This window comes from Labrus mixtus, chromosome 4 (assembly GCF_963584025.1).
Source record: "Labrus mixtus chromosome 4, fLabMix1.1, whole genome shotgun sequence".
NCBI classification, from domain to species: domain Eukaryota; kingdom Metazoa; phylum Chordata; class Actinopteri; order Labriformes; family Labridae; genus Labrus; species Labrus mixtus.
The window spans coordinates 8,644,394-8,661,068 of NC_083615.1; the positions used below are offsets into that span (position 1 = coordinate 8,644,394).

General features: G+C 40.4%; 1 protein-coding gene across 1 annotated transcript; it reads right to left on the minus strand.

Moving 5' to 3' along the window:
• Nucleotides 1–9,857: 9,857 nt before the first annotated feature.
• Nucleotides 9,858–15,124, minus strand: si:dkey-29p10.4 (E3 ubiquitin/ISG15 ligase TRIM25). The gene is made up of 7 exons (XM_061035670.1): nt 14,848–15,124; nt 13,288–14,249; nt 13,029–13,124; nt 12,149–12,397; nt 12,003–12,025; nt 10,934–11,088; nt 9,858–10,763 (listed from the first exon to the last, which is right to left on the minus strand). The coding sequence occupies exons 1-7, from the start codon at nt 15,095–15,097 to the stop codon at nt 10,219–10,221; spliced, it is 2,280 nt and encodes a 759-aa protein (XP_060891653.1). The 5' UTR covers nt 15,098–15,124; the 3' UTR covers nt 9,858–10,218.
• Nucleotides 15,125–16,675: the final 1,551 nt, after the last annotated feature.

Below are 16,675 nucleotides of genomic sequence, written 5' to 3' on the forward strand. Positions count from 1 at the left end.
TGTTATATTGGTTGATCTGGATTAATTATATTTAAAACTTATGTTCTATTACGCCAACATAAAAGTTTTCCTGGTGTTGTAACTGTTGAGCAGTGAAAATACAAAACTAACTTTAATGTCGGCTGATATTTATCATGCCGTCTGTAGAATTGGGTTTTCATTTGAATTAATTCTTAATGGGTCAGAAAAACAGCTTGACAGTTGCTAAGTGACGGGTGAATTGCTAGTCTCCCAGCAGCTCTTATCGGCTCAATGGCTCATTTAACCCAAGAGATTACTCTTTAGTGTCTCAAAGAGAGAATACATCTTACAGGAGTTTGTGGATTTAAAGGTCTGGACCAAGGCAATAGATCTGAAGCTGTTTGCAGGTGAACAGGGTTGTCTTTGTCAGTGATTACATCTCAACAATCAATCACAAAGCCCACAAGTGCACACATATAGGAAATGGAAAAAATAAATGCAGATAACTCTTCAAATCACAATAAATTCAACTCTTCAAGTGCAAAAAAAAGGGTGATGAAGGACCTGCAATGGGCACAAAAACATTACTGCTTCAAAACATTTCCTCAGTCTAGGTTTGTGCTGTTCATCTCAGAGTGAATGAATTCAAACTGGTTTATTTTCAAGAGTGAGTGAATCAGGAGCCACTTGAAGTCTGCATCAGTCTCATCTGCTGCCTTGATATACAACCTAGAGTGGTTTATATATCCTCAGCTCATCAGAGATGTTCTCATGTAAAGGAGCACATTGATTGGTCTCATATCCTGCTGACAGGGTGGCCGCTGCATTGATGAGAACATAGAGGACTGAGAGTACTTTTTCTGTCCCTCCTCCCCAGCAGGAGGTGAAACAAGACCCCTGGCTGACACTCTTGAAGTCTATCACAGCACGCCAGCAAGAACATAATTGCCAAAGGGGACAGGAGGGTCACGTCCCCTTCAATTTAAGAAAGATGGAACATTTGCCCGTTAATGGTCCTTATTGGCATTCTTTTTTTTTCTGTGCTTAACTGAACATACAACATGAAGCATCTCAGAGGCATAAATGCCAATTTTCATTCAAACTAATGTATGAGACTCCCTCTATAAGGAGCCATGCTGTCTGCTGACTCTAGTGTGGTAAGAGACCAGGGATCATATGAGCACAGACAAGGTCTCATTTCCCAAAAACCAGCATCATCACGTTCCTTGTGTGTAAGTGTATTTATATATTCTGGTATATGAGATTTTGCCCTTGCTCTCCGGGCTGAAGAGAACACCCGTCTCTTCCCCCCAGTTACACTTGATCTATATGGAGCAGGATATGTCCTCTTTTGGAGCACACTCAAAGCTAAAGGCAAAGTCAATGTGATGAGCTTCTTGAAAATGTTATTTCAGGCCAACAATGTCTTTATCATCTCTGACTCAAACAGTATTTTGGATGAAATTATGAGAATGTTTGCTGAAAGGACTACTTCCGATATACTTTTCGGTTAAAAATATGCCAAATTCAAGTTCTAGTGCCCTTTTTTTGTCACTGTTACAAAATGAAAAACAATGGAATAAATTTGGAAACAATATAACAGTGAGACATAAGGTTATTGTTGAAGAAAGAGTAGGCTACATAGTAAAATGTAAACAGCAAACTGCAGACTATGCAGTTCTGTGGACTCGCTCTGAGGTATACTGCTCATTGGAGATCTGCCCTGGGAACTACATAAGAGGCCTTTTATCCATATGCAGCCCAGCCGATACCATGCTGAAGTGAAAAAAAAAAGATTCTTATAGTTAGGGACAAACAATAACTTAAAAAACAAGATAGCTTGTTGTGTTTTCTGTCACATGTTTATTATAATAACTGAGGATATGTGCCATCTAGAGGTCACTGTCAGCTTGTTTTACTTATTAATAATTCTCAACGTTTTGGCTCATGTGTTATTCCAATCAGTGTAGACTTATTTCTGAACCAATCACCATACATAACTTCATAGGAAGGTTCTCATTATCTTCTATGAGCTAGAACAGTCTCTGTCAACTGTGTTTAAAGAATAGGCTGATCACAAGGATTTTAGAGGGGTCCCTCCCAACTGCTAAAACAATAGAGAGCTCCTGACCAAAATGACTGATGTCATTGTGGGCATGTTGGAGAGTGTTTTAGAACAATCCTTAGGAGGAGCTAAATCAATATCAGAAACAAGGATTTCATTTGGTTGTAGTTATCAGTTCAGTTCAGACTGTTGTTTACAGCAGTGGACAAAAAAACACAATGGATGAAAAGACATAGGGATAGTGCAACACAACCTGAGGGAATACAACCAAGAAAAATAAAAAGTGTCACTGTTGGTCAAAAGTTTCACTGGAATGGTAGCAGTATAAACAAAGTGCTATAGTGCTGCTTGAAAGTGTCAATGATTAAAGAAGATTAAGTGCATTAATTGCACGAGGAACAAATTAAAGTTTGTGTATGTTGCTGTTGGCCTCTGGCAGCCTGTACCTCCGACCAGAGGGGAGAAGATCAAATTCCTCCAAGAGAGGATGATCAGAGGTGAACGAGATCGACCTTGTTTTCTCCAAATGTGTCTGTCCCAGATATCTGACAAGGGAAGCTGCTGAGTGCCAATTATTTTACTGGCTGTATTAACGATACTGGAAGGACGATTCTAGTTGTGCTCTGAAAGGTTATCATACGTATGTAGCAAATCTGCAGCACCCATAGAACAGTCCTCTCTGTTTCAGTCCTTTTTGGTGATTTAGGGAGGCAAAATAAGTGTTTTGTTTGATAAGTGCTGGGTGAATTATATCGTTTCAACAAAGAATATCCCGTCTGATGCACTTCAAGGGACCTTATTGTACTTCAATGAAATCTTGTGGCAAACACCACCTGAACTATAATCATGATGAAAGTATGCTGAAGGGAAACTTTTGTTTAATCCTTGTACTGTAAAAGAGAGATGCCTAAAATCAGGTAACACTATTGTAATACAGTTTGATCTTGTTACATCAAACACCTTCCTAGTTTATACAAGGAGATATTTTGTAGTGAAGCTTATGTAAAATAAGGGTTTAAATGAGCCAGCCGGCTCCCCCACAGGGACACAGACTTTATCCACGTTTCACAATGAGACTGAATTTAAGATGTGAATAAAACATGTCAGGGAAAGCTCAGGGGAGACAAACAACAGCATGAGAAGAAAACAGAGTGAGCGAACTGTGTAAATGTATTATAGGCCAACACAAAGTTCAAGTTAACATGAGATAAACAGTGAAAGCGTTGAAGATATTTTTAATGAGGATGCTTCATTTGAGGGATTTGGGGGAATCATCTGGAACTATCGCAGAATATATACGGTATATATATCAAGGCTTTCTTCTCACACAGAAATAGCATCTGCCAAAATAACGACCCGCTCATTAAAAAGACAATAAAACAACCCATGCACACAATAATGATTTGTAGCTTTGGAGACACCTGGAGCAATCATGCCCTGACTGCAATATGTGCAATTGTTATTATTAGCATTTATTAAAAATAGCAATGACATCATGATTCATACCGAATATTTTTTCCTTCAGCCGGCTCAAAAAGAAATATATCAATTACTGGGAAGGCGTAAAGCCCTCGTCTCCATCAGCGAGAGAAAAACATTCCAGACAGCTCAGAGCAGGCCGAGGAGGAGGGGAAGGGGGAAATGAAAATGTTGGATGATTACACTGAGGATGCAATACTTTGGCACTGAAAAGGCCTGATTGCAGTGGGGTAAGAATTGATGGTGTCAGGCCTTCATCTTGCGGTCACAAAGCTGCTGTGTTTGGAAATGTCAGGCGATTACTAGTCCATAATGGTTCAGCGCCTGTGCATCTGCTTGGGGTCGAAAGCTCTCCTGATTGACATTTTGATAGTTTAGGTGGATGAAATACTTAGGGACATACTCAAAAACCCAAATGGTATTCCTAAAGTATTTTGTTTACCTCCAAAAACAGAAGTTGTACGCACAGTGAGGCGGGCTGTTGATATAATCCTGCTTCGTTGATCATTACCCCTGTGGCGCTCTGAAACATTATTAAACCAATGCAAATGAGCCGGTTATTGACTGCACAAGCAAAACTGTGTATATCAGTGCTTGGACTGTCTTCTTTTCACTGTTACATCTTTTCTCCCCTCTAAAAAATATGAAGTTGTTCATTCATACAGCAGAATTAAAACAGAATGATGAGCTACAGCATGCTTTAGTATCCATATGGTAGCAGTTACCACATGCAGCGTTGGCGGATATGCCCCTATTTGTTCTCAAAGCTGTGAATGCCATAATGTCTGTAATGCTGTATTATGACCTAATTGAACTCCCCCCTGTGGCCTTAGTAAATAGAAAGCTAAACTACATCACTTAACACCCTGGCAACACTGTAAACATGTCTATTAGTGATTGTTCATTGCTGGTTGTAAATGTTCAATAAGCTGAAGCATGACTACGCTCATAATTTGATCATACATCTTTGAACCGCCTTAACCCCGCTCAGTTTAAGCACAATTTAAGGAACATTTAGAAAAACTTAAATGACTATGTTGAAAGCTTGGATTGAAACTCATATCGTATACCTTTAATGTACAAATATAGGTCAAAATGACACTAAATCACTATGTTAAAAGGCTGATTTCTGGTTAAAACAGTACAGACCAAATCTGGCTGTTTCCCCCGGTTTTCAATCGTAGCGCTAAGCTAAGCTAACCACCTGATCGCTGACGTTATTTGGCAGAGAAATATGGGGAGAAGAATTCCAGCTGCAAAAAAAGCTAAACTATTCCTTCAAACACAGTAACTGTTCTGCTGTAATCTGAGTATGGCATTTCAGTCTGTGTGGTTTCAGACAGAGAATCTGATGATGAGGGTCAGACATAAGGAACATTGAAACAAAGGAAGGATTCAAAACAATCCAACATCACTGCACTGCAGTACAGAGATAAGTATCCTAAAATAGATTGGATTCTCTGGTGACTTTATTTCTGTGTAGAAAACAGTGACCTCTTGACAGGATGAGACACCATCGAGTATGTGTGTGTGTGTGTGTGTGTGTGTGTGTGTGTGTGTGTAAAAATTGAAGTTGCAGGACGATTAGCTCCAAGAACTGATTCAGTTCATCGCTATAAAAAACATTTGAGTTGACTCCAAGTAAGGTCATAGGGGAGTCCCATGGGAGATCTGAAGTGAGCCAAAAAGTTAAGAAAAAAGCACAGAAGGTTTGACAGAGAATATTTTTTATTTCCCGATGGTTCAGTGGTTGAGTCAATCTTTATAACCTTGTGGGATAAATCCAACATAAAGTATTTAGCCCTGAAAATGATTATTAAACAACACTATGTATATCTTTTGATTGGATAAAAGGATTATTTTCAAAAACAATGAAATAATGAAAGTTATACAAATTTTATTGCAAAGCCAGGTTGAGACATACGTATATATTTGATCCCAGCAGTCCAGGGGGTCTATGTGCTTGAAACCTTCTTTGAAGAGTTATCACAAACTCTGAGTAATTCAATCGACAAAAAGTTATTTCATTCCAGGTAATTCATTTATGTAGAACAAAAAACAAGATTAGACTTTATTACATGATGGTTTTAAGAACAAAATGATCTTTGCCAGGAATTTCCTGGAGCGTATTTGTAATGTAGTGATTGTTTTGTGTTGGTGACCACAGAGAAGAGGTGTGCAGTCACGCTCACACTGGTCCACTGTCAAAGTCGAGATGATTAGACGCTACAGGGCAGAAAGACATCAAATATACAGTATGTAACTAAGGCTCACCCTCTCGAGAATCTCTGCTAACATGTCCTTGAAAAAGACCCTGAATCCCAGCCAAGTCCTGGAGGACACTGGTCCTGCACTCTGACCTTCCCTTCAGAAGGGCCAAGTGAAAGAGCAGTAGGACAGACAAATAAATAAATAAATAACGCTAAAGGCACTCGAGGAAGGAGTGGGGGTGGGTACAGTATGAGTGTAGGAGGAGTAGGAGGAGGCAGAGACAGACAGGCACCGTACAGCTGACAGCACACAGTGTATGATATAGATGCTGCTGTTTGCTCTGAATCATTGTGTTGACATGTTAATGGATGAAGGGCAACGTAACTTAGTGGCATCAGAGGAGAGACACTTTGCCACGAACAAATTACAAACTGTAATTCAAGTGTTTACACTGCACCATGAATTGTTCAATCAGCAATCTTAGTTTAATGTTTTCAGGTGTTTAGTAATTGCACATTTCCAGGACAGACTCTAATCACATGAGTGCAAAAAGATGGGAGACTTTTTTTCTCTTCAAATTGGATTTAATCAAACCAGCGGCTGGCTGAAGGGATACAGAGATAGCTTCACTCATGAAAGTCATGAGGTGTTTTTTTTTCTTTTCTTTCTGGTACATTTGAGAGTAAATTGATTTGCCTGGGGAAAGGTGAAAGAAAAGGAATAGGAATGTCACTCAACAATAGGCCCATCACTTCTTGTGTTTCAGATTTCCACACACCGTGCCAAGACTGGCAGGTGTTTGGGTCACACACGTCAGAATCCCCACTAACCTGAGCTCACCTGTTGCCATGCCAACAACGGATATGGCCTCAGGGCATGATGTGTGTGTGTGTGTATGTATAAATTGAGCAAAATGCTGATGGTACTTGGACAAGTCGAGTACTTACATTACTGAGGTGTTTCACAGAACATACATTGATGCATCATTAGAAAGGACAGAGTCATTGTTTATGTTTTTGCACTATAATATGTGGTATTGTAAAAAAAAATCACAACAAAATCTTACCAGAAATCTAAAGGGGTTTGGTGGGTGGATTGTTGTTGAAATGCTTCTTAGATTTGACATCACTTATTTACATTCCTCCCTTTAGCACAGAAAGTCTTTGAGATGTTGAGTGTGACATGAATGATGATTAAAAAAAATGTATTTTAATGCAAAAGGTGGCCTTTTCAAATACACTGCTGGAACAACACTTGCTTTCTTTACCGGTGGAATATGTCACCCAAAGACAACATGGTGGATCTCCTTTGTGAATTTGTCCTAATCTGAGGATAAAACAAATATAAAGATCTATGCATCAATATGTAATTCAAATTTGCCAACACAGACTAAATGTGTTTGTGTGATAACATGATTTTACAATGTGGTTTTTCCATTGTTAATGCTGATAATACAAATTATCCAATATTTAAATGTACTCCTGTATGGATCAATTAAAGATAGAAGAAGCCCCGTTTCTAATATAGGTAAATAGTTCTCATGTTAGTGTGGTTTGAAAAACCTGTGTAAACATTTCGACAAGTATCAATAAATAGTTTCATTAAGAGGCTTGTGACAACAGTGATATTTCAAAAACTTTAATATCATTTAGCAGGTTTGTTTAGCGTGACTACTAACATTTCTCCTCCTGTTAGAGGCTGGTAGATTGGACCCTGAGTGGATTTGTGGGGGAAGATGTTGTCCTGTCACACAGTTAATAAAGTATGTGCCTTTTAATGATGTGCACAAATTAGCATATCCAATTACTGCATCGCTCTGGTAGCAGGCTCTATTACACAACTAGGGAGCTGCAGGGGCTGCTGACATCATTTCAATGAAAGTAAATGGAGGATTTGTTATGTTAAAATATAGATGAGAGACATTTCCTCTCTGGTAAAATAGATAATTATTTCAAGTAATCACTTATATTTTCTTTCTTTTAATTGTAATTAGTACAGCGTGTGTCTATCATATACATTTGATTGAGTTTAGTCCCTGAAGTTTGTTTTTTTCTAACATGCATCTGCTGCATGGGAAAAAAAAACAGATTTTGTCCCCTTTTCAAACCAAGATAGTATCCAGAGATGAAATGTGTCTTTGCTGAATTTGACCCGGGAAAACCTGTTGCAAAATATTGTGTACACATTCAACTTACGATTGACCAAATTTCAGGTAATTTCTTTCCAGACGGTAGATCTTCGCTCAGGACAGATTCTCGAATGGAGTAATGCTAATTGTTTTGACGTCCTCATGCAAGGAGGAACAGCAGTCTGTGCTACACAGTCACTATTTCTTAACCCATACAGGAAAGCAAACTTAAATATTCAGGGGCTGTCATCAAATGGTCTATTCAATAAAATACAAAAGTAAACTTGAACTTGCTCGGCCTCTGAGCAGTCTGACACGAGGTCAACGACAAATCAGAAAGTCTACACTGAAGGAGACCGTCTTAATGGAAGGCTTGCCGCTGAGTTACTCTTTGAAAATCTCTGACCTCTGTAATTTCATGCCACTCCACTTTCCATCTTGAAGACAATGAATTGAGATAAAAGCATGCAATCTAAAGGAGAGCGCTGACTTGGAAAGCTTTTTGCAAATGAGACCCACTTTGACATACTTGCTGTACTGCCCCAGTATGAATCCACCTCAGGAGACCTGCAATTCCTGCAGATGCAAAATTAATACAGGACTAATCTGAGCAGGTGCTTGAGTTTAGAATCCCCTTAATTACGTATTGATTAAAAAAAAAAAAAAAAGCAAATAGCACCAGCTACCTGTGCTTCTCCCCCTAATGTTTTTTTCACAACAGTTTGTATCTGCCTGAGAGAGCACCAGTAGAAAGAAACGGTATTTTAAATTGACTATTATTTTTCTAACAGCTTCCCATCTTCGTAACTGAAATTTTCAGCCGCAAGGCGAGAAACATCCTCAGAGTAATACATCACCGTACACCAAGCCACCATCATGCTAATTTAAGCATTTGATTCTTTGCAAATCCCTCTGAGTGCACACTGCATGTCACTGCCCCAGCCAGTAATAGGTAGGGGATGCTATTTTGAAAGGACATTTTGACAAGTAGAAACTTGGCAGGTTACCTTTAGCATATGGGAGTCTTACAGGATCACTAATAAAGAGCCTGTCTCTTGATTTGATGTGTCATTAGTAGCCAATGCATCAGGTCAGAGGTCTCAATACTCCATCACGTACAATTTATTCCATTGACACCATCTTTCTATACGCCCTGAGCTCGTTTCATTTAAGGGTTACATTTCTATAAAAAAAAAAAAAAAAACACCATTGGATGGACAGGAAGAGTAGAATTTAATTGCCCCGAGTCCCTGACGGTTACAGCCCCCTCCTCTCTCTCTTTCTCAGGCATGTCTTGCATCCTGCCTTCTCCTGCCAGCTGGGGGAAGAAAGAAAGGAAGCAAAACCCACAGAGGGTTTCTGACTACCTTTGGATCATGCGGCTGCAAGTGTGAAATTGTTGCCACGGTTGACTGCTGCACCTGCGTGGATTCGTAGATTCGGGTTACTCAAGTGTCTGAAATCCTGCCAAATTAAAGTCTGCCAAAGGAAGAAGGTATTTATTAAAGAATGGAAAAGTAATTGCAGGTGTTGTTTAGACCTTGCAGTTTACAAAGTGTTTTTCTCCTCTGCTCTATTTAGTCTTTCATTCACTCATTTCCAAAAGAACAAATACTACTTTTAATTCTAGCAGGATTTTAAGCTGCTCAATGAGAAAACAAGTTTGGACCAATCTTGATCCATGTCCAGTATTTTCCTGAACAACTGGCACACTGGTGCTCAACCAGTACTAGTTTATGTAAACACCACTTTGATCCCTCCTAAATGACGTCAAGCACACAGACCCCCTTTAAACACAAATAAGCCTCAGACTTTGTAAGGAGGAGTGCAATTGAAGCAACCGTTGAAGCTTTAAGAGTTTGTAAAGCTAAAATGCAGTGAAGGCAGTGAGAGTTCAAAGTTAGCACAGCAACTGTCATCTGCTGAGGGTAAATCCACTGACCTTTTAGTAACCTCACGTGTTGCATTGATAGTTTCTAAAAAATAGAAAGCATTAAGGAGAGCAGGTTTGACTTCTTTTTGAAACTTTGACATTTATTGCTGTAAAAAGACAAAGAGTCATCAAAGGAGAAAAGATGTCAAAGAAACAATTTGTAAATTTGAACAGAGGCAATCTAAAGTTAAAAATGCATATAAAAATTAAAATCCTGATACCAAAAATATGGAATGTAAATGCTGCCTCCTTGTATAGTGCATGATGTTCAGTAATACTTGCATGGTCCAGTAATATCAAATGAAGCACAAAGCTGTTTTTAAAATTCAAAGAGGATTTTTAAAACTGGCATATTTGAAAGATTTTTTTGTTTTTTAAAGGCACAGCGCTTATATGATTTCTGTAAATTTCCAGCAGAAATGACTTCCAGTGTTGTATGAGCTATGACTGAAACAGATCACATACAGCCAGGCTTGTTTTAGATACAGAGAAGGCTGGGTAAAGAGGCTCAGTAAACTTGTGCGTGAAGGAGTGCATCAAAGCTAGTCTGCCCCCTGGTGTCACATTGAAAAAAGACACAACACCGTCTTCAAAGTCAAGGAACACTCCTACCCTCTGCAGCTCATCTGCATCCACAGGGACAGCCGCCTTATTGTGCAGAGCCTCCACCTTCTTCCTGTCGCAGGCCAGGCACCAGGAGCACGAGTTGAAGCCCAGACGAGAGTTGTCCTTTTGGCCCTTCCTCTCTATCTGACCCTCACACAGCCCCACCTTCCAGCGGCCTTCATCCACGGACACCTTCACCTCCCAGTACCAGCGACCCCTCTCCAGGCTGCAGGAGGACAAGACCTGCGGAAAGGAGCTGAAGCGGGCCTCGTGTTCTGTGAAGACTTGCTGGGCGTCACTGTACATCACCTTCCTGTTGTTATCAGACAGCTGCAGCTTGGGATGAGCCGTGTCTGCATCCAAGAGAGGGACAGTACCATCTGTACGCAGGATAGAAAATCAAGAGGAATTTAGATCAGAAGATTAACACTAATTGAGTATGCCACCTTTGTGTCGACAGAATGCATTGAGTGCTTTGGTGTAATTAGCTGTGATTCATCAGTGAGAGCAAAGTAAACAGGTGTGGAGACAAGGAAACACTTTGTCTCACAGAGCAGTCTGTAGAGGTCTCTATCTTTCCCCGGCAGAGTGATGACGACTGTGTCCAGACGCTTCTCAGTCCACCTCTGAAGACAATTCAGCCTGGCCCCATCCACCTCCTCGGGAGCCCCCAACTGGTCCACACAGCTCCCCATGCTACTCGCCCTGATGCAAAAGTGTAGAGTGACGATGAAACTTCCAATTCATTGATGACATTTTAAAATGTTATAGGGGGCAGTTTAACATGACAAGGTGACAGCAGCACTTGTTGCCCAGAAACGAGCAGATGAAATCAAATTAGCACAGAACAATGTAAGTAAAGGATGCATAAACAGATGAGCAAACAAGCATACTTAGAAATGATCATTAAGCTGCAAAAAGCTTCGGAGTAGAAAGTGAATCACAAAAAACACACTCAAAATGTAAAAAGTCTGCAGCTAAAGGGGAAGATACTTTTCATTTCTTAAATGTTTTCATAAAAATTCCCCTGTATCCATTGTAGTCTCTATCCATGCTGGTAGTTATGTTTAATTTCAAAGGTTTTAAGATAACCCTGTCTTGAGATTTTCGGCCATAACCCCAACATAAATTTGTTGTTATCATTTTGTTTGACAGCATTTTAAAAATTCACACAGTTGATATTGTGTCTCTATTTTGAATATTACCCATTCATTTCCATAAACTACCCTGAAAGTCACACACCTGCCAGTTAAAGGACAATTCAGGATTTGAATACAGCCATCAAAACCGTCCCAATTCAAAACATGTCTGTGGGTCTTATTTGTTAACAGTGCGTAGAATACATACTGAAAGTAAAATATGAAATTGGCAGCAACAAATATTCAAATTGACAAAACAGTGCATTCCCTACTTTCCCTTTATAAACCACGATCCACCTGAAAAAGCAGATGTGGATCAGCCTCATACTCATATGAAAATATCCACTAGCAGCTTTAAACAGTTGTTCAAATTACCTTTTGATGAGAGAAGTTTATAGTGCATTGGACAGTACTTTCACTGTACTTGTATCTGACAAATACAAAAATAAACAGGGTAAAGTAGAAGAGGAGGTCACTTACAGCTGGGCTACCTTGCTGTATTCCTGTCAAGTGAGAGATAAAAAAATCTGTGTTAGTGTTCACTGTCCATAAACTCTCAAAATATCTTGTATTTTAGTAAAAAAAAAAAGAAAATAGACAAGTTGTTCTCCTGACTTCCAACACACCATGATAAAGGCCTGGTCCTGAATGCGCTCGTCTCCCTTGGCATCAGCCAGCCCCTCCAGCGTGTGGAGGCCCTGCTGGATTGACTGCAGGGAGCCCTGGAGGTGACCGAGTTTCTCCTCTAATCCCCCCAGAACCCGACTCTCCTCCTTTGACACACAGTTAAGAGTAGATTGCTCCTCCTGATCCAGGGCCTCTCTGATGGCCCCATACTGCTGCTGCACCCCCGCTCGAGCCTCACTTAACACCACCTGGACGGACACAATTTAAATCAACATGGTGTAATAAAGTTGGTTCCTAAGAGGCTCTTTACATTGCATTTAAGAAAGAGGACACTGATGGTTATATGTTGGTCACTGAGCAAACAGAAAATAAATGTGAAAAAGGACATCTCAATAAATATTATCGTACAATCATTGTTAAACATCCCAACTTTGTTAAAGATTGCTTTTGTAATTTTAATGTCCAATCATACCTACAACTCCTGATACCAGGTGTTCCATGCAGATGTCATATTCAACCCTAAATTAGTTATTGATCAAATAATCTGCTTTAGTAACAGATTAAACTTTTTAAAGAGTTATAGTATGAGACATTTTTAGTCTTTTAAGGCAGAAATAATGCAGTGAGCGAGGCACAGGCGGCTGCATTTGTAACACTTTTGCAGTTGATTATATCGGCTTAACAACAAATCTTCAATCCCAATATATTAGCACAGCTAAATCAGTCATACTGTTACTTTACCCCCTCCTAAATGTGCAGATAAATCATTACTTGAAATATGCACATCACCATGTTTAGTAGTGAGGGGAAAAAAATACATTTAATGGTTAGCAATGAATACATGTGGGATTTAGTGAGAACTAAAAGGTAAACTCTTACTCTAAAGGTTTCCTTCTTCTGTGTGAGTTCAGACACTTTGTTCTTCACTTCCTCTTCAGACTCTTGTAGCTGCTTGATCTCCTCCTTCAGGTTCCCCTGGAGAAAGGCGCACACAATTTAAAAAAAAAATTATATTATTTGATATTGTGTCTTTAAAAAAAAAAAAGCACTTTTTTGTTGCTAGTTTACATCATTCAGAACTAGAGCAGCGGTAACTTTGTATCTTTCGTATGTAAGGTGCTGTAAAGTTACCACCCACCCTCAGCTCTCTCTCTGCCTCCCTGATGCTGATGCAGACGTGGTCGCGGTGTGAGCCTATGACAGTACACACTGTGCACACACACACTGCACACTGCCGACAGTAGATACGGTTGATCTCTTGGTGCTCCTGACACCTCCAGGAAGAAATGTCGTCCATGGGAGGAACCAGGGTGTGATTCTGGAAGACAGGGGAGTCCAGATGGGGTCGCAGGTGCTCCTTACACATGGAAGCACCACACACCAGACAGGTCTTCACAGCGGACTGATACCCAGTTTTTGGGCAATAATGGCAGCGCACAGGGCCAGTATTTCTGCTCTCCAACCTGGGGAAGACGCCAACACAACCTGGAGATCCCGGAGCAGTTGCAGGATGTTTTGCAAATACTGGAGACAATTTGCTGACATTTTTCTCCAGAGGCTTTTCTTTACCTGGAGTTGAGACCCCAGGGAAGGAATCAGAGTTGGCAGGTTTCTTTGGATATGCTTGAATTCCGGTCACATGTGTGTCTTTCTTAGGAGTTGCGAGAGGAGGTGAATCACATATATCTAGCTCGTTGGAGGTGTCAGAGTCATCTAATACGATTTCTTCTACTGGTTTATGCTTGTTCTGCAGTATTGGGGTGTCATGTGGCTCATCACCTGCAGGAAGTACAACAAGTGAAGGCCCTCCCTTGCTGTCAGAGTTGACACTTGAAGATGTCCCATCCCCCTGCCCAGACTGTGACGACACAGGCCACACTGCTTTCTTGGATCTTGCTACATCAGTTTCACCGGAAAAGGAAGTAGAGGGAGTCTCTGTGTCGTTGCGCAACTCACAGGGAGCTTCCACGGTGGACCGCTTTGTGTCAGGTTGCTCTGGTGCAGGGGTGCTGGCCTTTCTCTTCCCAAGGAGTCGGCTGGTGATTGAGGGCCTCCCCAGTAGTGAGCTGAACGTGCTCTGGTCATCATTACTGGATGAGCCTTACACACACAAAAAAAAAGGACACAAACATAGAAAAACTGGTTAGTGCAGGAAGGTGGACTTTGCAGTGTTGAGACAATAATGCAAACACTGTCCAGCATGTTTACACTCAGATGTAAGTTCAGACTGAGCAGTGTCCCTAAGGGTACGTTAAGCATGTCACTAACTAGCTTGGTGATTTGTTGAAATTGCATTTCTCCGATCCACTCAATGAGGTCATTGTAAGCATATGTCTTAGATCTCAGATTAGATTTTCGTAACACCAGATGGGCCTGGATAAAATGGCATTTTCAATTGATATTAGCCATATTAACTCTATTTTTGTATTACTTTATTTTTATGGTAAATTCAATAAAAAAATACCAAAAGGTTACAAAGTAAGTAGAAACCAAATGACGATATTGAAATGTTTATATCCTGCTTAAATACATGACGTCACACCTTCACTTTTGACCCCCGTCATAAGGTTACAAAGCCAACGTTAGTTTACCAGGTAGTAATAACAATAATAATAACAATAATAACAATAATAATGATAATAACAACAATAATAATGATAATAATAATAATGATAATAATAATAATGTTTCGAGTTACCTGCTGTGCTGCGAGGTTTGGCTCGTCGGCTGGTGTTTGGTATCCGTGTCAAACTGTCCCCAAACGGAAGAGTCTGATACACAGTTTTACACTTCCACTCCGGACAGTGGTACGGCCCGTTTGGGGTTACACTCCACAAATCACCGATACATCGCTGGCAGAACTGGTGGTTACATTTCAGAGTGACCGGTTCCCCTGTCAGCTCGTTGCAGAGAGGACACCTGGCTGGGGTGTCCAACGATGCCCCCATTTTGTTTTTCTGGCTGATGTTTGGTATCTATCTGTTTCCGGGCGGCGGAGGGGAGGGCGGGGCTTCGTGTTTGAATCCCGCTCCACCTCCCTGCAGAGCTTGTTCTTAAAGGTACATGTGCCTGGTAAGTAATGAGATAATACAGGCCTACCAAAAGTCAAAAACGACTCTTCAAAACTTTCTTCCGGAAACAGAACGAATTGTAGCCTACTTAAAGTATTCCAAAAGTAGGCTTTTATACTTTATTTGTTTTGCTGTTTTTTTACACTGGTGGTGTTTTTACCATAGCCTAGATCAGGGATGGGCCAACTTTGGTCACAGCAAGGAGCCACATTCATTCAATTCTCACTGCCAGAGGGCCAAATTGTAGAATACAAAAACGATTACAGTCGATTATGTCTCAAATTTATCTCAACATATACCAGTGATCTAATATTATTATGGACATATTTCTGGTTTTCATGATTTCATGGCAGATTTTGTCAAGTTTTCTTCATGTTTTGATATATAAAAATTGACCTGAGGGCCACATTGAGGGTTGACGAGGGCCGCATGTGACCCCCGGGCCGCCAGTTGCCCACCCCTGGCCTAGATAATGCCATGTGCCAGAATTTTCACAGATGGAGGAGGCCCTTACAGTCTATCTCAGTCTATACCATAGACTGTAAAAAGAAGTCTATACAGTCTCTGTGTTGTTCTTTTGTAACCAGTTTTGGATAGGATTATTAGAGCCTGGGTGTGGCTATGTGCTCTACCTTTAAATAGGCTACCTTAACCACCTTCAGGGACAGAGGGGGTCTCCAGTCTCTGGCACCCTTATTTTGGGGGCTGCGAGCTGAAAGGTTTGCGAAACCCTGCACTACACAACAGCTTCATAAGCATTCAGCCCCTATGAAGCTACAGGCCTACTTTAACCAGAAATACACTGAATGCTGATATTAACTTGTCATAGGGTTATTATGGTTATACATTTAAACATCTGTGACGACCCTGGCCATGTGTGCATACTGTTCTTTTCCTTTTCAGAGCTTTGGCTTCCTCTCTCTCTCTTTCTTATCTCTCTCTCTGGACAACCAAGACAGAGAAACTTCTGCCAAGATTTTTTTGTCTCTTTTTCAATAAATTTATAACCTCAAAACTCAAAAGCAAGTTTACTGTGTGGACCTAATAACACAGCGATGGGGTAGGCTACATTTTTAGCTAATGGTATATGTTAACTAGGAAGTGGCTATATGCTGAAACAATCTGTTGCTTTTAGCTAATGAATTAGTAGATATGTTGATTTATAAGGAAATAGTCTCAAAATTACCTCTTTCCATCCTCTACAGCCCTTTTTCGACTAAAGGTCATTAGGTGCTTCTTTTCAAGGAACTAAAAGGTTCCTGTGGCCCATAGTTGTCAGGATTTCTACCACTCCCTGAAGTCCCTGGAAGATTATACAAATCAGGCTAAGCAAAGACCCTGACACACTTTGTCTTTACACTAATGAAACACTAGTTCAGATACATTTTAAATAGGGAAAATAAGCCTATAGAAGTAGGTTATCGCTTTCAGAACACTTGGGTTGGGGCTGGCCTA

Excerpts from the sequence above, each read along its gene's own strand:
- si:dkey-29p10.4 (XM_061035670.1), bottom strand. The coding sequence starts at position 15,097 with ATGGGGGCATCGTTGGACACCCCAGCCAGGTGTCCTCTCTGCAACGAG. Across the intron at positions 13,125-13,287 it reads AGGCAGAGAGAGAGCTGAGG|GGGAACCTGAAGGAGGAGAT; the intron begins GTGGGTGGTAAC and ends GCCTTTCTCCAG. Across the intron at positions 11,089-12,002 it reads TACAGCAAGGTAGCCCAGCT|GGCGAGTAGCATGGGGAGCT; the intron begins GTAAGTGACCTC and ends CTTTTGCATCAG.